Source organism: Crocuta crocuta, unplaced genomic scaffold, assembly GCF_008692635.1.
Source record: "Crocuta crocuta isolate KB4526 unplaced genomic scaffold, BGI_CrCroc_1.0 scaffold273, whole genome shotgun sequence".
NCBI classification, from domain to species: Eukaryota; Metazoa; Chordata; class Mammalia; order Carnivora; family Hyaenidae; genus Crocuta; species Crocuta crocuta.
This window is the reverse complement of record NW_027529425.1, coordinates 6,227,027-6,248,470: the sequence shown is the minus strand read 5'-3', so window position 1 is coordinate 6,248,470 and position 21,444 is coordinate 6,227,027. Positions and strand designations below refer to the sequence as shown.

Genomic DNA, 21,444 nt, shown 5'->3' with positions numbered 1-21,444 from the left:
GATGCTGGCGGCAGGGACGCTCAGTGGTGTGGCCACTCCGGAGACACACAGACCCACAGAAAACTTACAGGAACACGCGCCAGCCATCCCACAAACGGGCGGTGTCCTGCCCGAGTCCCCACGAGGACTTTCTCTGTAACGTAAAGCAGCTCTGTTTATGGCAGCCGCAAGCTGGGGCAGAGTGACTGTCCCTCACCAAGCGCACACACATGCCAACAGTAGCTGGCAGTAAAAAGGAACACAGCACAGGTGTGTGCACACAGCAAAGCAGACACAGCAGAGTGGACACTGTGAGAAACTTCCCAATGGCCACCCAGCCTGCAGGACTGAGCTCAGATCCACGGCTGTCTGGGAGGAGGGCAAGGTGCCAGTTGGGCTGGAGTAAAGGCTGGGGGTGATGGATGGGGCTTTAAATACGTGCGGCTTGCCGTAGGTCAGTTACACCCCACAGAAGATGTGAGAACACCTGCTACCCCATGCTGCCCCCGAGCGCACACTCTTCCCTGCTGTGTCGGGGCTTCTTGGAGAGGCAGACCTGGAGGTGTGAGCTATCCTGCCCCAAGGAGGTGTACCCAGGGTGTGGGGCAGGCCTGGCACCTGAGGCCACCTCCAGGAAGCTGCCTGCGGGCAGGACCCCTGCAGGTTCGGGCCAGGCTGCGTGAGAAGCGCACCCCCCCCCGCCCCCGTGGAAACAGGATGTTACGGATTCTGCAGGCTCCTGAGCGAATGTTCTCAAGGGCTAAATTCAAATAAGCACATGTACACGGCTGCAGGCACATCAATAAAACGGCTTATAATCCATCCCGCTGTCAGAGAACAAACCCACACAAATAACACTCGTTTACGCGTTTTAGGACACAGCCCCTCCACTCTGCCATCCCCCCCCACTCCTGGCAAACGGCTGTCTTGCTGAGGGAGAGAATGAGCTCGTGTGTGTTCAAAAGCTCACAGGGCAGCTTCCCCTTCAGATGCCTCAAAGCACTCGGCTGTGACCTGAGTTTCTTGAAACTGACTGGCTCCGAGGGTTTTAGACAAGGAAGGCGCTGCGTAAACCGCCCGGCATCCCAGATCACTTCTGGAGAGGATGAGCCAACCCCAGCAGGGGGTGAGTGTGTGCACGTGAGCGTGTGTGTGCATGCATGTGTGCGCACACTAGGACGAGGCAGCTGTTCATTGTTCTCGCTGATCTAAAAGAAAGGGTAATGGTGGGGGAGGCGTGCCAGCGGTCAGGCCCCAAATGGCCCGGAGAGGGGACAGCCAGGGGCCCCGGAGGACAGCTGGAAAAGCATCTGGCCCACGACGCACCATCCAGGTTGGGCGTCTACTGATCCCACACCCAATGCACTGCCTGCTGCTTCCTCCCTGACGGGCCCTGACCATCCACTTGGGACTAGGCCACTGTTCTGTGGCTGTTGGCTTCTCCGTTCTCTCCGTCACGTGTCCTCCCTGTATTTCCAGTATGGAGCCAGCGATGGGCTCCCACAGGCACAGGCCACAGATGTCGCTGTCCCGCAGCAGGAGGCTGGAGCATGGAAAGGGTGATGGTCCCGCTCTGCACCCAACACACAAGGAGGGGTGTCCTGCTACGGACTGAACGTCTGTGTACCCTCACATTCTTTTGCCAAGGCCCCGACCCCATGTGATGGAATGTGCAGGGAACTAGGGTATACTGAGGTCATGAGAGAGGGATCCTGTGACAGGTGAAGTATCCTTGAAAGAGCGACACTGGAGAGCTCATGCGCCCTGTCTGCCTGTCGTGAGCACTTGGCAGGAAGGCGTGGTCTGCAGCCACAGCAGTCCTTCCAGCGCCAACCACGTGGCACCGTGACAGCACACTTGCAGCCTCTGATCAGAGAGCGGGAATGTCTGTTGCTCACACAGTCCGGGCTGGGGCCTCTGCTGTGGGGGCCCGAGCATAGAGGCACATTTGGTCCTTAGGGTGGGGACCCTGTGACAAGTACCTGACTGTGGGGACACGGCTTTGGAGCCGGTGCTGAGCAGAGGCCGTGGGGAGCCTGGCTGAACCACGTGCCCGTGTCATGTGGAAGGCAGTGCCAGCGGGCGGCTGGTCAGCTGAGGAGATTCCCAAGCCAAGTCCGGAAAGAGCGGCTTGCGACTTGATGCAAACCGAGGACGTGTGTCAGGCAAGAAGTGCCCCTGGTCTCATGTGATGGGAGGGCCTCAGCCCTGTGCTCTTCCTCCCTTGAGCCCAGAGCCTAGGTCTCCCCATGAGGCACATCAGACACGCCTGGCCCGGGGACCGTCCACGGCCACCTGACCAGTGTTGCCGAGGTCACGAGAAACAGAGACAGGATGCTGTCCAGGAGAGGTGGCCGAAACCAAGGCAGGGCCTGGATCGGACATTAGTCGGCAGACCAAGTAGTGCCCGCGGGGGACAGCATTAGGGGGATGGCATCACATGCTCATGGCAAGTGCTCCACAGCAGCGGAACCCACCGGCGATGAGGGAACACAGGCAGAGCAGAGTGGAGCGCTCTCCTGTCCCCGTGAGCTTCCTGCAAATCAAACTCACTCCAGGGGCACCTGGGCAGCTCAGCTGTGTGAGTGTCAGACTGTGGCTCAGGTCATGATCTCGTGGGTCTTGAGTTCCGTCCCTGCATCAGGCTCTGTGCGGTCAGTGTGCAGGCTACTTGAGATTTGCTTTCTCTGCTCCCCGCCCCCAATACAAATACATAAACTTAAAAAAAAAAAAATAAACCTGTTCCAAAATGAACAGTTGGGAAGGATGAAGGTTACAATACCACCCGGACAGGATACTCACCCTGCTTCTCACTTCCTTCATCCATAAAACTGGGAAAATAAGAGTGCAAACTGTTTACTTACCGTTCGTTTTAAGAAATCAATGTGTCAGTGCATATAAAGTATTGAAAGCCGTGCTTGGGCAGGGAGTAAGGGCTTAGGAGAGAAAGAAAAACAGAAAGGATGGACAGGATGAAGAGGGGAATGAGTCGAAGTGGTCGTGTGCAGGAGGCTCTGGGGCAGACGACCAGATGGCTGCCGGCTGGGAAATGGCTTGGACACAAGCATGGGGGGCGCCTCAGACACTGCGGGCTTGGTCCCAGAACACTGCAATAACGCAAATGTCACAATGAAGGGAATCAAATGAATTCTCTGGTTTCCCGGTGCACATAAAAGCTAGGTTTACAATACACTGCAGCCTACTCAGCACGTGATCACATCGGCTCTACAAAACTGCACAGGCCTGAATTAAAAAGTCTGTATTGCTCAAAGTGCTAACCATCATCTTGGCTTCAGTGACTGCAACCACCAATCGCCAATCATACTACACATAATGAAAAAGTCCCAACTATTGCAAGAATTACCAACAGGTGATGCAGCCATGGAGCAAACACACACCGTTAGTTCGCCAAGATGCAACCAGGCTAACTGCTCGCTCTGGGAAGCAGAGCTGTGCCAGGCATGAAGCATGCCATGGCAGAAGGTACAGAGGCGGAGTGTGGCTGGAGACGGTGATGGGTGCAACCCGCGGGTGGAAGGGCTGAGCAGGACCTAACAGGCGCTGGTCTGGCGCACCGGCTGACGACAAGAGAAGCCTTCTCCAGGACAGACCACATTTGGGTCATTTAACAAAGCTTAACAAATTTTCAAAGCTTGGAATTATACAAACTACGTTCACAGACCATAAGGGAATTAAACCAGATGCCAGTAACACAACAGGAAAATCCCTGAACATCTGAAAATCTAACAGAACACATCAAAACAGTACGGTGTTTAGTGAAATGACAGAGAGTATGAAGTAGGTTTCCCTGAACGAGACAAGAGCAGAGCACACAGAAACGCGGGACACGGCTGAAGCTGTGCTTAGAGCAAACTTTGTAGCCGTGAACGCTTATATTACAAAACAAGATCTCAAATCAATAATCTAAGCCTCGACCTCTAGAAACTTGGAAGAAAGAAAGAAAATATACCTGGGGCGAGCAGAAGGAAGGATACACACAGAGCAGAAATCAATGAGACTGAAAACAGAAAAACAAAGAGAAATGAGAGAAACCAAACACCAGTTCGGTGAAGAAGCCAATTAAATAGCAAGCATCCATCCAGCAAGGCTGGCTAAGACGAGAAAATGGAGGACACGAAGTAATAATGTCAGGAAAGTGAGCTTCCCACTGTGGATCCTGCAGATAGAATGGGAACTGCATATACAATGCCACACACGGAACCTGACAGTTTATGTGGCATGTCAATTCTACAACTACCCAAATTCTCCGAGATAAATTACGTAGCCCAGCTATTTCTGTCACTAGCTAAGAGAGGACATTGTTAGCGGAAATCCACACACAACAAGGGTGCCTGGGTGGCTCAGTCGGTGAAGTGCCTGACTCTTCGTTTGGCTCAGGTCATTATCTCCATGGTTTGTGAGTTGGAGCCCCATGTTGGGCTCTGCATTAACAGTGAAGAGCCTGCTTGGGATTCTCTCTTTCCTCCTCTCTCTGCCCTTCCCCTGCTCACTCTCTCAATATAAATAAAATATTTTTAAGGAAATTAAAAAAAAAAAACCCATACCCAACAGAAATATCCAGACTTACATGATTTTCCTGGGTGCTAACTACTGAAAAAGAACTAATGCTAAATCCACACATCCCTCCCAGAAAACAAAAGAGAACTGAATGCTTACTGACTCATTTCACAAGGTCAGTATTACAGTGATAAAAAACAGACAAAAACAGTGAAAGAAAGATATAAAGCCAGTATCCCTCATAAGTATGAACACAAAAATCATCAACAAGAAATAAGTAAGTTGAATCCAGTAATATGTAAAAAGGGCAATACATTAGGGGCGCCTGGGTGGCTCAGTTGGTTGGGAAATCTGCTCTTGATTTAGGCTCAGATCATGATACCAGGGTAATGGGATCGAGCCCCATGTTGGGCTCTGTGCAAAGTATGGAGCCTGCTAAAGATTCTCTGTCTCTCTCTGTCTCTCTGTCTCTGTCTCTCTCTCTAAAGTAAAAAAAATTAAAAAGGACAAAACATTACAACCAAGGAGGGTCTACCTCAGGCAAGTTCAATACTGAAAAATAAATCAATATAATCTGCCATGTTGACAGTGTAAAGAAGAAAAGCTACCTGATCATGTCAATCAATTCAAGGAAAAAGAAAGAACTTGAAAAAATTCAATACCCTCATTACAAACCAAGAAGAGAAGTGAGGTTTTATATCATGATAAAAGATACCTACAAAAGGGGTACCTGAGTGGCTCAGTTGGTTAAGCGTCCGAGTTTGGCTCAGGTCATGATCTTACAGTTCATGAGTTCGAGACTCATGTTGGGCTCTGTGTTGACAGGTAGGAGCCTGAACTCTGCTTCAGATCCTGTTTCACCTGCTCTCTCTGCCCCTCCCCTGCTCACACTTTGTCTCTGTCTCTCAAAAATTAATAAATATTTTTAAAAAAACAAGAGAGAGAGGAAAGAAAAGAAAGAAAAAAAAAGACATCTACAAAATACCTACAGTTGACATTATTTTCAGTGGCTTCAGACTGAGTGTCTCCCGACATCCAAGACCAGGAACAAGGTGAGGGCGGCTGCCCTCCTCACCCCACACCACATTGTACTAGAAGTCTCAACGAGCACAAACTACAAACAGAGGACACCAAAGGCATACACCTCTTGGTGAAGATGTAAAACTGACCAAGTTTATAAGCAAAAGAATATCAATGTAGAAAATCCCAAGGAATTAAACAAACAAAACCCTCATAGAACTGATAACTAAATTTAGTAAGGCTACAGGCTATAAGATGAATAACTAAAAAGTCAATCATCTTCATGTAATAAAAAAATGAGACTGAACAAAAATTAGAACATATAAAAAAGACACACTTGGGTCCAAATCTATTAAAATGTGCAGAATCTGTATACTGAAGGTACAAAATGCTAACATAAGAAATGAAAGACCTGAATAAATAGAGATACATACCATGTTCATGGATGGAGGATTCAGCATCATGGCAAAATCAGTTCTTCCTAAACTGAAGTGTCCTTTTAACATAATACCCATCCAGCTCCCAGCAGGGTTATTTTTGTAGATACAGCCAAATTGTTCTAGCATTTCTTTGGAAATTCAGAGGAATGAGAATAGTTAAAATAATTTTGAAAAAGAATAATGAAACTGGAAGAGTCATACCACCTGATTTAAAATTTGCCAGAAGACTATGGTCACCAGGAGAATGATAATGAGACACACATGTGGATCAACATGAGCATAAAAGCAATTCAGTGAAGGGAGGTCAGCCTTTATCCTAAGTGGTGCTGGGACACCTGAACATCTTAGGGTAAAAAACAAATGTTGACCTAAACGTCACATCTCAAATTTAACTGAGTGTGGATCTAAGTTAAATGTAAAATGTAGAACCTTCTTCTGTTAGAGGTTTTGTTAAGATGAAAAATCAGACTATGGACTAAGAGAAGGTAGTTTCAAGTCACATTTGACAAATATATGTCTGAAATACATAAAGAACTCACAAAATTTAAAAGAAAGTTAAAAAAGCAAAAAGAATACTGGGTGAAAGATGGATAAAATATTTGAACAGATATTTCACCAAGGAGGATAAACAGGTGGCAACTAAGCAATGAACAGATGTTCAGCATCAGCAGCTGTCTGGGAGCCATCCGTGAAACCCACGATGAAACACTGCACACCTGTGGGACGGCTGGCATTAAAAATACCACCAACACCAAGCACTGACAAGGATGTGGGTATTTCTGTTCAAGGAACTGCTAAACCATTCCCTAAAGCTAAACATTACCCAAGGCATTGCCCAGAAATGCAACACCTGGATATCTACCCCAGAGGAAGACTGAGCCCCGCCCTGCCCCCACCTCGGACAATCTGCACACAGCTGTTTACAGAAGCTCTAGTCAAAATGGCTCCAGACTGGAAACAGCATAAATTCCCTTCCACAAGTAAATGGATACAGTCTTTTTATAAAAGCTGTGATGTATCCACAGGGTGGAACAGGACACAGCCACACAAGGGAGCAGCTACAAGCAGACAGAAAATGAGCAAAGAAGCAGAGCACTTGGACAACACTACAAACCAATTAGACTGACGGCAGGGTAAGTGTCCTTGTCAAGTGCACACAAGATATCCTCCGGAACAGACCATATGTTAGGCCACAAAACAAGTCTTAATATATTTGATTTGTTAATTTTGTGGAATTAATTCAATGGAATTGAAGTAAGAATCAATAATGGAAGAAAAAATGGAAAGTACATAGGTGGAAACAAAACAACTCAATCTTAAACAAATAGGTCAAAGAAGAAATAAGGGGAAATTAGAAAATACCTGGAGATGAATAAGAACAAGACACAAGATACCCAAACTTAGGGGAGACAGTGAAAGCAGTGCTCAGAGAGGAATTTGTAGCCATAAATGCCTATGTTGAAAAAGAGGGAAGAGTTCAAATCAGTAACCTAACTGTACTGCCTTAAGGAAATAGAAAATGTAGGGCTTATTACACTCAGAGCTAGTAGAAGAAAGAAAATAAAGATTAGAACAGAGATAAATTAAATAGAGAAAAGAAGAGTGAAAAAAATCAATAAAACCAAGAGCCGGTTATTTGAAAAAATCAACAAAATTGACAAAACTTTAGCTGAAATGACTAACTGAAAAAGAGAGAAGCTGTAAATTATTAAATCAGAAAGACACTTCTAATTTTATAGAAATAAGCACGATTGCCAGAGAAGACTGTGGACAACTCTACACAGAATGGATAAGCCAGACAGAATGGACAAGTTCTCAGCAATTCACAAACTACGAAAACTGACTCAAGAAAAAACCAAAATCTGAGCTGAGCAACAACTAATAAGGAAACAGAAGCGGTAACAGCAGCAACAATGAAGTGCGGGACCAGATGGCTTTGCGGGTGAATGCTCCCAAACACTCACGAGGGAATTAACACCAATCTTTTCAAATTCTTCCAAAGTGTTAGAGAAGAAATGCTCCCAAATTCATTCTAAGAGACCAGCATTATGGTGATACTACAAGCCAGGCAAAAACACCACAAGGAAACTATAGGCCACTGACTCTTACTGAAGAGAAGAGTAAGAATCCTTAACAAGACACTAGCAGACTGAATTCAGCACCATGACCATGTGAGATTTATACCAGGAATGCAAGGTTGTTTCAACATGGGAACGTCAATCAGTGCAAACCACCACATTAATGGAACAAAGGGGAGAAGACCCACATGATCATCTCAACAGATGCAGAGAAAGAGAAAGCATCTGACGAATCTATCAACTAAGCTCAACTAACTCAACCAACTAAGCACAGAGGGGCACTTCACTTCAACATGACAAAGGGCATTTCTGAAAAAAAACCCAGAACTATTACCAATTTCAATGGTACAAGGTTGAGAGGTTTTCCCCTAAGATCAGAAATAAGAGACAAGGATACCTGCTGGGGTGCCTGGGTTGGCTAAGCACCTAACTCCTGATTTTGGATCAGGTCATGATATCATGATTTGAACCCCATGAGTTTGAGCCCCATGCTGACAGGGTGGAGACTGCTTGGGATTCTCTCTCTCTCTCTCTCTCTCTCTCAAAATAAAGAAACTTAAAACAAAAATAAGGATGACTGCTTTCACCACTTCCATTCAATATACTACTGGGCATTCTAGCCAGAACATTTAGGCAATAAAAAGAAGTATAAGGTATCCATATTAGAAAGGAAGAAGTAAAACTATCTATACTTGCAGCTGCCATTATCTAGAAAACCCTAAAAAATCTATAAAACAAACAGCCATTCAAGTTAATAAATGCATTCAGGAAGCTGCAAGCTACAAAATCAATATGCAAATTCAGTTACATTTTTATATACCAGTGATGAAGAACCTGAAAAGGAAATTAAGAAAATTTCAGGGGTTCCTGGGTGGCTCAGTCAGTTAAGTGTCTGACTCCTGATTTTGGCTTAGGTCATGATCTCATGGTTCATGAGTTCGACCATGAGCTCTATGCTAAAAGTGAGAAGCCTACTTGGGATTCTCTTTCTCACTCAAAATAAATAAATAAACTTAAAAAGAAATCAATTTTATTTACAAGAATATGAAAAAGAACAAAATACTTAGGAATTAATTTACCCATGGAGATAAAGTTTTGTATACTGGAAACTGATGAATATTGCCAAAAGAAATGGAAAAAAACAAAAAACAAAAGCCAAAAATAAATGGAAGGCATCCCATGTTCATGGAAAGGAAGACTTTAGTGTGGTTAAGATGTTGGAGGAGTCCAAATAATCTTAAAAAAGAACAATGAAGCTGGAAGATGATGCTTTCTGATTTTAAAACATACCAGAAAGCAACAGTAATCAGAAAAGCCAATCTCAAAACATTCCATATTATAGAATAACATTCATTGACCATTTTGTCTCCACTGACAAAAATGGAGACTGTGGTTGTCAAGTGGTTAGCGGTGTATACGTGGGTGGTTACAAAGGGAGGGCACATTGGGGATTTTGAGGTGATGAAATTATCTGGTTCTCTGACTAGGGGGTGGTTAAACATCATAGAATTGTACACCCCCCTCCAAAAAGCAGCATTTTTACTATTAACAATTTTTAAAGTGAAATATAAAACATCTTTTGGTAACATTCTGTATTTTACTGTGATGGTGAATGCACGTGCACATGTATCGCATGCATCTACAGCACTGGGTGGGGGTGGAGGTGGGGGGAGTACTTTCATTGTTGACCTTCTTTAGAACTAAAGGCACACGGTGGCAATAAAAAGCAGACTGGTTTTTATTTGGTGTCATTACTGTTTCAACCTTGTCCAAAGATAACACCATGTCTTAGACCCACACTCTAGTGGACAAGTGCCCTGCTCCACCCCTGTTACTTGACCAGTCATAAGACCATACATTCTTCTGTGTGTTCCTCAGGCCTCGACAGCGTGTTCTAAAACCCTCATGGACTGCTTCTGGAACTCTGCAAGCTAACGCAGAGAGAGCACAAGGTGCAGAGCCTGGCCCACAGAAGGCACCAAATCAGCATTAGCTGCTTTGAGCACGACTACCACCACCACTACTAGAGCCAGAAGCCATCGTCACTTTCAAAACCACGATGCAGCTGAATCCTGGATGCAACCAGGCTTCCCCAGTCTAAATACTGTCAGGTTTCAGGGACCCAGAAAAGGCACCTGCACGTGTATCAAGACGCGGGTAACAGTTAAGGCACAGAGGTGTCTGTTGTGGCTTGCTATTAATGGGTGAAAATTTGAAACAACTCAAGCTCCAAAAGCAGGTTAATTAAGTATATTTTGGAACAAACTATCCGTTAATATTTACACAGTCTGTAAAAACACGGGAAAGTGTCATGTCATCAGGTGGAGAAACACAGTTTGAATGAGGTGCTTCACTATTTATAAAACACACATGAATGGAAACAGCAAGACTTGAGGTGAGGCTGGTGGCTCCAACACAGACATGTGAGTGCAGTCTCCCAAAATCTCACTCAAGCAAGACAAGTTTCCCTTACTTCCCTTCCTGAATGTTGTGCTCCCAAGAGGACAAATACAAGAGGGGACAACATCAAAAAACCTGTAGAAGCTGGAAAACAGATGGACGAGTGGTAAATAACTCAAAAGCTCAATCCTAGGCCAATGGAGGAAAAGCTAAGAAACTTCTCAGGAGTCTCAGGAATGGACATGATCAGTAGTCGCTTCTAGCAACAGGGAGAAAGTAGGACTCAAACTGGAAGACTGCTTGGAAGTGTGTGTGTGTGTGTGTGTGTGTGTGTTAACTATTGAGGAAATAATCATGGAACTTGCAAAAAACATACAAGGAGGCCTATGTGCTCTTCACTTAGTCCCCCTTGATGGTGACGACTAGAACCAAATACAGTTCATGATCAGACCTAGGACAACTGATGCTGGGTGTGGCCACAGAGGCTCAGTCACTGGCCTGAGATCCTGCACGTGCACATCTGTCACTGCTGTGGTGAAGATACAGAGCTGGGTCAGCACAGGAGGCCACTCACACCACCCTCTTGCAGACACCGAAACACCCCTCTCCCCGAACCCTAAGAACCTTCTCTGATTTTTGGAAAAGACTGAATAAAGTTGGTGCTAATTAGTCTTTAAGTGTTTAGAATGCTCCAGGGACGCCAAATGGGCCTGCAAATATCTTTTGGGGAAGTAGTTTAGTTATGAATTCAACTTGTTAATGCTTATAAGACTATGCAGATTATCTATTTCCTGTTGGTTGAGTTTGGGGAGCCTGTGGTTTTTGAGGAAGCGGTCCACTCCCGCTAAAGTAATGAGTCTGTAAGCATCAAACCGTCTGTAGAACTCCCGTTGTACCCCTCAGATGGCTACAGGATCTAGTGACACCTCATCTCGTTCCTGATCTGGATGACTATCTTCTCTTTTCATGTGTGTCTGTTTTGCTAGGAGCTTATTAATTTTATTGCTGTTTTTCAAAGAACGTTTTGTTTCAATAATTTTCTCTGTTGTTTCCCCCTTCAATTTCATTATTTTTTGCTACTTATTATTTCCTTGTTCCTGCTTGTTTGGGGTGTATTCTGTTCTTCTTTTCCCCAGGTCCTCAAGCTGAAATATACATGAAAGTCCTACCTCTTTGAGCACTAGTCACCTCTGTGCTGCTGAGGGAGTCCGGTCTTGTGGATTCTCGTACACGCCTTTCTATGACCACTGGGTTGTATTTACTTCTCCTTTGAGACTTCCTTTTTCACACGTGGACCATCGGGAAGTGCGCCATTTAATGTGCAAACGGGAAGAGACTGCCTGCTGTTTTCCCTTTTATCCCGGTTTGAGTCTGTTATGGTCAGAGAGTGTACTCTAAAACTTGGATTCTTCCAAGTCTGTTCATGGTCCCAGATGTGGTCTGTCTTGGTGAATATCCGGTGTCCTTGAAAGGAGGGTTCCATGGAGTGCGACCCTGTGGTTGCCGGTGACTCTGAGTTCCTCCACAACTCTGCGTTCTTCCTGCCATCAGCCTTCCCATCTGAGCGGTGTTGAGGCCTCGACCGCGAGCAAGGCTGTCTGCTGCTGCTTCTACCGCTCCTCGCTTCATGCTTTAAGTTCTGCTGTTTGAAGCAAATGCGTTTGGGAATAGCATGTCTTCCTCGTACACTGATCCTCACATAATGTCCCTTTTTGTCCCTATAATGTCCCCTCTTTGCTCTGAGGTGTATTTTTCTAATGTTAAAGTGGCTACGTCTACCTGAAAAACCTAATGTTTGAGTGGCGCCTCACCTTTCATCCTTTCCCTTTCAACCTACCTAGATGGCTGGGCTTGAAGGGAGCCTCTTGTCCAGAAAACCTGAGCTCGTCTTGTGTCTTTAATCACCAGCCAACCTCCAGCTTTCACCTGGTGCTTTTAGATCATTTCCATTAAAAGTAATTACTGATTTGCTCATGCTTAAATCTACCATTGTATTATTTGTTCCCTGACTGTTCCAGCTTATTGCCTTCCAGCGGGTTCCTTGGACAGTTTTAGGATTCCTGTGTAATTTGCTGACAGTGGTTTGGAGTGCAGCACACCGGACCACTGTCTTCGTGGGTGCCGCAGGTACTCAAACATGCATTTGTCCTCAGCCTGGCGGCATGACTGCACTGGCTGTGAGGGGCGGACACGGGGCTCCACACAGGCCAGACCCTGTGCACTCAGAGTACCGCCACCATAGGACACTGTGGGCTTTCAGTTACCTGGGACGGGCTAGCCAACACGTGAGGACAGCAGAATAAATTCCACACCTCCCTCCATTAACACCTTTCTATCCAGAAGCTTCCTTAGTGGTTCAGTAAGGGCATGTCTGTTAGGGCCAAACTTTCTTATGTTTACTTTGTCCTGATTTTCTTCTCCCCAAAGCCTACTTTCCATGGCTGACTGCGCACATCTGGGCCCTGCACACTTGACCTGGCATCCAGGTCTGCAGACGAGATGGTGGCTCCGCGGATGGTGTGGCATTTCTCTGAAGCTTCTTTCCAGACTCCACCTTTAGTTTTCAGATTAATTAGCACATGTCACGTGTGACTCTGTGGTTTTATGCCCTTCACCAAATTCTTCAGATATTTTTCCAGCTGCGACCTTCCTCTCCCCTCTGGAGCTCCAATTAAACACATGTTTATCTCCAAGCCCTGATCCCAGTGGCTCTGCTCTGTCTGTCAGCTGTCAGCCTGTGTCCCCATCTGTCCGTCTGCCTCTCAGGTCATGACTCTTTATCTCCAACCCACTGCTGAGTCTGCCCATGAGCTTCCCATTCTGGCTGCTGGATTTGCCACATCTACAAAAATTTCTGTTGGGCTCGTCTTCTTTTTCTTTTTAACTAATTTTTCCTCCTTTGCTGAGGTTTACCATCTTCTCATTTGTTTAAAGAAGATTCGTAACTGTTTGCTGAAGCACTTTTCTGATTGCTGCTCGATGATCCTCGTCAGATAATTCAAGCGCCCGCATCCCTGTGCGCTGCTGCCTGCTGCTGGTCCTCCCCCATTGGAGCTGTGGTGCCTGGCTCTGTGGAGGGTGGGTTGCCTACCACACCCTGCATCCTCCTTAATCTGCTCCTGGCAGGTGGCCCCACAGAGGCAGTGCCAGGCCCGGGAGGCAGGTGCAAGTCCCACGGCCTGTGGGCCGTGTTCACCCAATGCTGGCCGAGGTGGACCCTGAGGGAGTGGGGTGCGCGCTGATCTCCCCACGGGGGTCTGTGGACACCAGGGATGGGCAAACAAGGACCACCTTGCTGCTCTGGGTCGGCGTGGGGTTCCTGTCGAGCCTAGATCAGTGGGAGGGGGTGAACAGCCCCCGGCCATCTCACCCAGCGCTCCGATGCCGAGGGGTGGGGCTCTGATTTCTGCTGGGGCAAGGAGACGTGGGCTGTGCTCCCCTTGCCCTGCTTACATGCCCAGCACTGCCTGCTCTGAAGGCTGGAGAGGAAGGTGGGTCACCACTGGCCCGGTGGACATGGCCGGTGGGGACCAAGCGCCCTGCTTGCTGCTGAGGGGCAGATGTCAGTAAGGCTTCTGGAACCTCGGGCCTCCTAGGTGCATGTCTGTAGCTGATCCAGATCGGAGCCTCTGCAACTCCTGGTTCAGGGGCTCAGGCAGCAGCGAGAGATTCTGGGAGCTCACCCGCACACCCTCCTCAAACCCTGGGCCCCATGTGGACCACTCTCTCCTCTTTCAGGCCTTCTCTGCCTGTGTGTCACATCAGGGTGTTCAGCCGTGCGGGGAGATGTGGGCAGAATGGGGCAGTTGACCAGAACCAGAAACTGAAAATCTTTGGAACAGCCAGCATCTCAGTCCTCCTGTGCGCTTGCTCATCTTATCTTCTTCTCTCTCATCTTGGAAAAATACCCAAGGCTTATTTTTTTGAGAGAGAAAACAGCAGGTCTGTGGGGAAATAGGTTTAAGAATTCCTTACACTTACAAAAATGGGTTAAAAAAGCTTAGGGCAGAAAGCAGCCACCACAGGGGCAAAAGCGCCTGAGGTTAGTTAGCAAGATATTGTAATGGGATCATGAGTAACCTGTTATCACCTGCAGGAGATTACTTTCCATCTGGCACCAATATACTTTTGTCATTGATCACAAACTCCACTTGCTCACCAGACCCTTTGCTTCTTACACACACAAGTTAATGATTACTATCTGATTGTTTTCTCCACGTCCACCACACGTGTAAGATCTCGTGAGCTCAATAAATACAGATATGAAACCCCTGCTCGGGACTCCTGTCTCTTTACAAACATTAGCCTCTCTTGTATTCAATTCTGCATCCACTCTCTTGCTGGACTGGAGAGAGAACTCCAGGCTCATAGTCTGTGACAGAGGTCTACCAGATAAAATGCAAAGTCACCGAGGTGACCAGGGGACAATGGGGAGGTCTCTATAGTGAGCTGAGCCTTCCTGTCTGTCCACTCAGTTCCCAGGCGCTGGCAGCACCTACGCCTCATGGACAGGATCTTCCCTAAAGGTATGACCAGTCCCAAGGCCCCATGAAGCAGCCTCATGGGCAGAAGGCAGGAACCACCACACTCCTGAAGACAGCATCCAGCATCAAGACGAAGGTGTGGTTTAAACTGCCACGCTGACCTGACAGGGAAAGAGGCTGTGAAAGAATGAACCGCCTGAAGAGGAGAAAGCTGCACAAAGTCCATGATTAACATCAGAGCAGACATGGCGTAGTCATCACATTACAACAAGGTGTCATACATGTGAAAGAATATTCAAACAAAAACCAAACAACAGAAAATTTTAGGAACCTAAAATGTCACTGCAGAAATTCATTAAAACCAGGTTGATAAGGCTGAGAAAACTTCATCCAAAGGGGAATAAAAAAATAGAAAGTAGAATAAAAAGCAGAACTAATTTAGGAAGTTCAACATCCAAAAAAAATACTAGCCTCAGCAAGAAGAAATTGGGAAATGGAAGAGAAGAATCAATGAATAATTCCAGAGAATCCCCAAGTCCTGATGGATGGGGGCCATTGCCTGCCCCTCACAGCATGTAAAACCAGCCCAGGCCCATGGGTCTGTGCCAGGTGCAAAGAGGTGCCAAGGAGAAGACTTAGGCCTCCAGAGAGGCAGACACAGGCACGTGGCTTGTCCCCTGCCCACCAGGTCTGAAAACAGGAGGCATCGGCAGGTGTGAAACGCATGGAGGTTGCTTCAAGGCCTGGGTTGTAGGCAGGGACTGGGCAGCCATGCCCCTCTCCAGTGGTGCCCGTGACCCTGAGATCAACCAACCGCTCTGGGAGCCGGGGCAGGGGCTGTGTCCTCCTGATGGTAGACTCGTGGGTGCACACAAGGGCATTCAGCAAAGATTTGTTCAATAAAAGATTCTTTGAAAACAAGAGCCTAGCACCTTGCCTTCTGGAAAGGGAGTGGGGGGGGGGGGCACGGGGCATGGTGCCTGCTGGTTTTGAGGGGGGATATCTCCTCAATCCCCGGACCCCAAAGCAGGGGTTTTGGGGTGGTGGAGAGGGCCTGGGGCTGGGCTGGGAGTGGTGGGGAGGGCCAGCAGGTGCCGGCAGAGATGCGCGCCTCGAGGGACTGAGGTCCACCCAGCCACTCAACCAAGATGGCACTCAGGGTTTGCTGTGGCCACTATGTGCCAACAGGAAAGACAGAACCAGGCCCTGTTACAGCTGAAAGGGTCTTGTAGCCGCCACTTAAATCTCCGCTGAGTTTTCCCTCGTTTGCTTGTTAAAGAGCGATGCTCCATATCACTTGTGTGTGTAAACACTACACGCATGCATTAGACATACCACCTGCACTTCCCATCCTTTATCACTCATGCATGCTGGACGCATCTGGGTTTCACAGGTAACAGACCAATCTGCCAGTGCCCACTCCCATCCCTTGGGACCACGGGCTGCTCGTGGCCGGCTGGCAAAGGCTGGGAGCGCAGTCGCCACAAGGGCAGGCCACGAGCAGCCCCTTGTCTCCCTGGAATCTCAGGAAAGCTCTGCAGGAAGGGGTGGCAGGAACAGAGGTTATGAAGATGGTGGGGGCCTCCTAGGGCTTTTCCCCCTCCACCTGCCGGGGGCGCAGTGAGGCCCATGCAAGGAGCTGGGGCAAAGGAGCCAGCGCCACCGCCCCCCCAGCCCTTCCCAGCCCAAGGGCAGCCTTGAGCGGCTCTCCTGCGGCTTCCCAGGAAAGTGAAGATGGCGTGTGACACAAGGGAAGCTGAGGTACGTCACTGCTCTGGAATATTTACGTGAAGGGGATGCCTGGAGGAGCAGAGGCATCGAGTGCCCCAGGCACTCCAGCAGGTGCCCCCACCGCAGGGCGGAGGGGGAGTGTATCAGGTCATGTGCGGTCTCACGTAGCCGCAGCCCTCCCTCGAGTGCGTCCAGGCAAGTGGTGCACACAACTGCCGACCCAATTCCACTAATTAGCCACAAAGGCTCCTTCCCGCAGTCACACTCACCAAATGAGACGGTGGGGACGGGCAGCTTTGATCTTGATGGAGAAGAGATCACCGATAAGGGCTTTTACTCAGATTTTAAAAATAAAAAGGAATCTACCTGAAGTGTGCCAGCCCACGCAAACAGGAGCAGCCAGCGGCTAGGGGCCTGGATGTCACGCCCGCATCCAGCGGAAGGCGCTGTGGGCGGCTTGGGCCACAGTAGAAGGGTGGGCACTGAGGCAGAGCCCAGACGTAGCCTCTCTTCCAATTCTGGCACTCAGTGCTCAGGGCGGGGCCCCCAGGGGGCACCTGAGGGCCCTCAAGAGCGGCACTGAGCACGCCGCCCGGGTCTTGCTCTTCCTGGGGCTCCCCGGAGGCCAACCTCGGGGAAGCCGGTCTGCAACCCAGACACTGGCTGAGCCCCTCTGCCTCCCCACCTCGCCCCGTCAGGAGCCGTATAAGCCCCATCTGCTCTCCGGGACCCTGAGCCCGCCCTGTGACCTAAACAAGCATGCTCCTCCCTGGGCTGGGGCTGCTCGGGGAAGCTGGTGCAGAAGGGTGTTCTCTACGTCTCCATATGAGGATGTTCCCGCAGCACATGCTTAGTGCAGCCCTCGCTGAGCCCTCTGCCAGGTGCCTGCTCTGGAGAGCCAAGGGGCTTCTATCTTACAGACGTGATCGCTCCTTCACTCTGAGAGCTTTCCTGCCTCCACCCGCCCCGGGGAACAAGGCCACATCCTTACCGGGACCTCACCTGGCCTGCCTGCTGGTCTCTCTCCCACACAGAACCATCCCCTGCACGTCACATCCTCACATGCCCCGCCTCCCCACGCAGCCACCACACCTTCAGGGTCCACCCCCTTCCCCCTGCCTGGTGCACCGGTGGGGGCCCAGGCGCGTCTCCCTGACCTGCCAGAAGCACATGTGTCCGTGGCAGGTGAGACCTGGAGCTGACGCCTGCTCCGCTGTACTCACTCTGCACCCTGGGATGCTGGGGGGATGGCATCAGCCCACCCACCAGCCACTTCCCAGTGACAAACTGACACAGCGGGGCCAACTCAGGGACCTATGGGAGCCTGGAGTAGGTCTCCCTGAAAACCTCTTCAGAGACCACTCTCCCAGTCCAGGGGTCGAGGAAAAGCCTGGAGAGCCACTCCGCACCAGAAAGTGAGCAGCACTGGGATGGGGTCCGGAGGAATCCAGAAAACCTCTGGGGGAGAAAGGCTGTGTCGTGAGCTGGCCCAACACGCAGGCCGAAGGTGGCCTGGTGGACACGCTGGGAAGGCCCTGTAAGTAGCTCTCTCCTGAAACAGGGCCGCCTCTGCCGGCCCCAGATGAGCCCCTGCCCATGGGCCTGACAGCCGCTCCACGCTGGGGGCACAGGCGAGTGGATGGCCTGGGACTCAGGGGGGCAGGCTAGGAGGAGAGAGGAAGGCAGCCCAGAGGCTGCGGTGCTGACCTACCTGAGCGAGCTCACTTCCTCCCTGGACAGCGGGCAGCTCTGCTCGGCGGCGCTGGACTGGCACTGCAGCATCTTTACCTCCATCTCCAGCTATGAGAGAGCACAGGCGGGTCAGTGGAGGCACTGCAGCCCACCTCCCCCATGAGCCCCTCGAACCCAAGACCTAGCACCTGACTTTTGGGGGCAGAGGGTGCGCTGGGGGCAGAGCCACTGTCTCCGGGGCCATCCCGTGTCTCAGGGGGCACAGCTGCGCAGACACACCCTCGTCGGCACCCGCCTCAGGGCACCAACAGACAACACTCCTTCCCAGACCTCAGCTTGGCCCAGGGATACTTCCGTCGCCAGGCTGTTCTTCGGGCACCGCCCGGCTTACCACAGCAGACGTGGTTCTGCGCTCGGCGCCCTGACCACGGCCTCTGTGACCGCTGTACGCTCAGCTCCCGGACCAGAGCAGGCACTCAGTAACCAGTTATGTGAGAGGAGAGAGGAGAGGCAGGCGCAGTGGGCTGGGGACGCAGGCCCCTAGACCCAACCCCTGCACCCAACGCGCTCTGCTATGGTACAGATGGGGCTCTCGAGCCTCCACTGAGGAGTGTTTGTGCTCAGCTAGTTTTCTGGCCACCTCAGACTTTGGGGTGCTGAGTGCCCCCGACTTCTTGCGTCCAGCCTGTCTACGAGGGACCGGGAGGGCTGGGGAGGGGGCAGGGCGGCCTTCACCTTGTATGGGGCTCTCCTGGAAGTTGTGGCCATGGGGGCGGTGGGTGCCCACAAGAATGCAGACTTCCGCCTCTCACCACTCAGGTGGAGCTCGCCGAGGAGTGTGCACCACACGAGACCCAGTCACTGGGCCAACACCCCCCGTGAGGCTGACAGGTCATCACTTTCAGAGATGACCCAAGTCGTCTGAAGAAAGGTATGAGCACACAGGTGTCTCCAGCTCCGGAGGCACTATGGATGTCCCTGAATGGGACAATGACAGTGACAGTCCGGGGAGCGCTGCAGCGGGGGTGGACGGGGTGGGGGCGCAGGGCAGACATGAGTCTCCCCACCTTGGCAGGGCTTGGCCTGCATGTAGTCAGCCTCCACATGGCCTCTCCCTGCAGTTACCTGTCCTGATGCCTCAAGGGAGGCCACTCAACTTCCCCACCTGACTCCCCACGAAGGCCCAGAGGACAGGTGATCTCCAGGAGAGGCTTCCTGGCGCGCCCACCACAGTACGGGCCGGGAATGACGTGGCCGGGTGAGACTATGGACCAGCCTCGCTACCCTCCGGGCCACGTGGCTGAAATGTCTGCCCCTTAACTGGGGTGGCCGAGAGCCCCCAGTCCCGCACCAGCACGGGGACAATGTGGCTGTCCGGACCTGGGAACTGATGGGGTCTGCAGGAAGGGTATGGAGCTGGGGGCCAGGTTGGGGGGAAGAGAGTCCCCACGTACTTGCCTTCCCGGCCCAAAGGGGCAGTATGCTGTGGCCTTGTCTCCAGGTCGTTCCTGGAAAGGTCCTCCTGGGCAGCCCGTTCAGGAACCCTCAGCCGCAGGCACCCAGTGTGCGTGAGGCCCTGGTATGAATCATCAACGTCCCAAGTGACACCACTGCACCCGTGGTGACCCAGTCCTTCTGGTCTCGGGTTAGAGCAGGCATGAGCTGGGGTGGCCTCAGTGAAGTCCCCAGAGGAAAGGAGAGGGTCAGGGTCTCTGCACATGGGGCTGCTTCACTCCAGCCGAGGGTCCCCCTGCACAGATCAGGCACTAAGCGGCCACTCAGTGGCACAAGAACGTGGAGTAAGGACTGCTCACCCTCGTAGAGAAGTGGCGCCCACCATATCCCAAGGTCACTCCCGCTCCTCCCCGAGGAGCGCACATACTCCGACTGGCCAGGCTCGCCACCCCATCCGATGGCACCCGCATGTTTATACAGCAGCTGGAGGTGCCTGTGTTCTCCTCACAGCCATAGCCAAACAGGCCAGTGGGCACAGTGACCTTGCCGGGCCAGGAGGACTGTCCTGGAAAGACGCGGAAGTGGCGGAATCCAGTCTGGGCTGATCCCTCAGTCTCTTTCTGTGTGTGGGGGTGCTGGTGACCTGGGCAGAGGAGGTGTGCACACCCACAGCTGCCACCGAAGCCGGGCTTCGGAGCTGCAAGACAGGACACTCCCCAGAGACGTCACCATCCCGGCCCCAGACCTGCCCCAGGCCTGCTGCACCCCCTTGTGAACCACGTGCAGCCTCCAGATCCGAGGCCCGGAGGCCTCCGCAAGGCACCAGGTCACCCAGGTGCTACCCACGGCTGGCGGGAGCCATTGGGCTGCTGGGCCCCAGAGACGTCTTGCACCTCCACCAGCAAGTAGGAATAGGCTCTTCCTCTTCCTTTTTATTGACTTCTTGTTACAGAAATAGTAAGACAGTCCGCATGCTGATTTGTACTTTGGTTTTCGCCCTTAGCGTATTTTGGAGACATTTCCAAACCGGTGCAAGGAGAGCCTCTCAGTTCGTGTCTGGCTCCACGAAGCTCTGCCACGAGGACTTCCCACCTGCCAACCCATCTCCCAGGGACGCGGGCTTCAGCCCTTCCCGCCCAACTGTGTGCTGTCCATGCCGTGCAAAGGCAGCTCTGGGTGGTTCCTTGTGTGCAGGCGGATCCCGTTGGCCAGCCGCCCCCAGGAGGGCCCAGATGTGCCCTCCCAGCGTACCCTGAGGCATGACAGCCCTGCTGTCACTCACCCACTTCCGCACCTGCTTCTGATCTCTTTCCAGCGTTCCAGCCACAAGAATTCCAGGGAGTCTTCTCTCTCCCTCCCCCTACCTCCCCTCAGCCATCAAAACAAAACAAGAAACAAAACCTTTTTGGGAAACACTGGGACCATATTAAATGCACAGACCAGAGAGAGCATCTGAGGACATGGCCACTCGTCTGGCCCACGGGGGCGGTATCATCCTTGCACGCTCCCTGTGGCAGGCGTGCTGGCTGTTTAGTCTGTATACCGTCGCGCCGCTGCCATTCTAAGTGGGTGCGTGTTCTTGTGTCGTCTGACCTGTACTGCATATGCAGGACTTAGCAACTATTTAACCTCCCCACCCTCACTCCG

General features: G+C 50.7%; 1 protein-coding gene across 4 annotated transcripts in view; it reads right to left on the bottom strand.

Moving 5' to 3' along the window:
• The window catches only part of MAD1L1 (mitotic arrest deficient 1 like 1), a 305,713-nt gene that overhangs the window by 96,986 nt on the left and 187,283 nt on the right, over nt 1-21,444 (bottom strand). For all 4 annotated transcript variants that reach the window (XM_077758777.1, XM_077758780.1, XM_077758779.1 and 1 more), the window contains one exon: nt 18,362-18,450. In XM_077758777.1, coding sequence (XP_077614903.1) covers nt 18,362-18,450 — 89 coding nt within the window. The remainder of the gene's footprint in view (nt 1-18,361; nt 18,451-21,444) is intronic.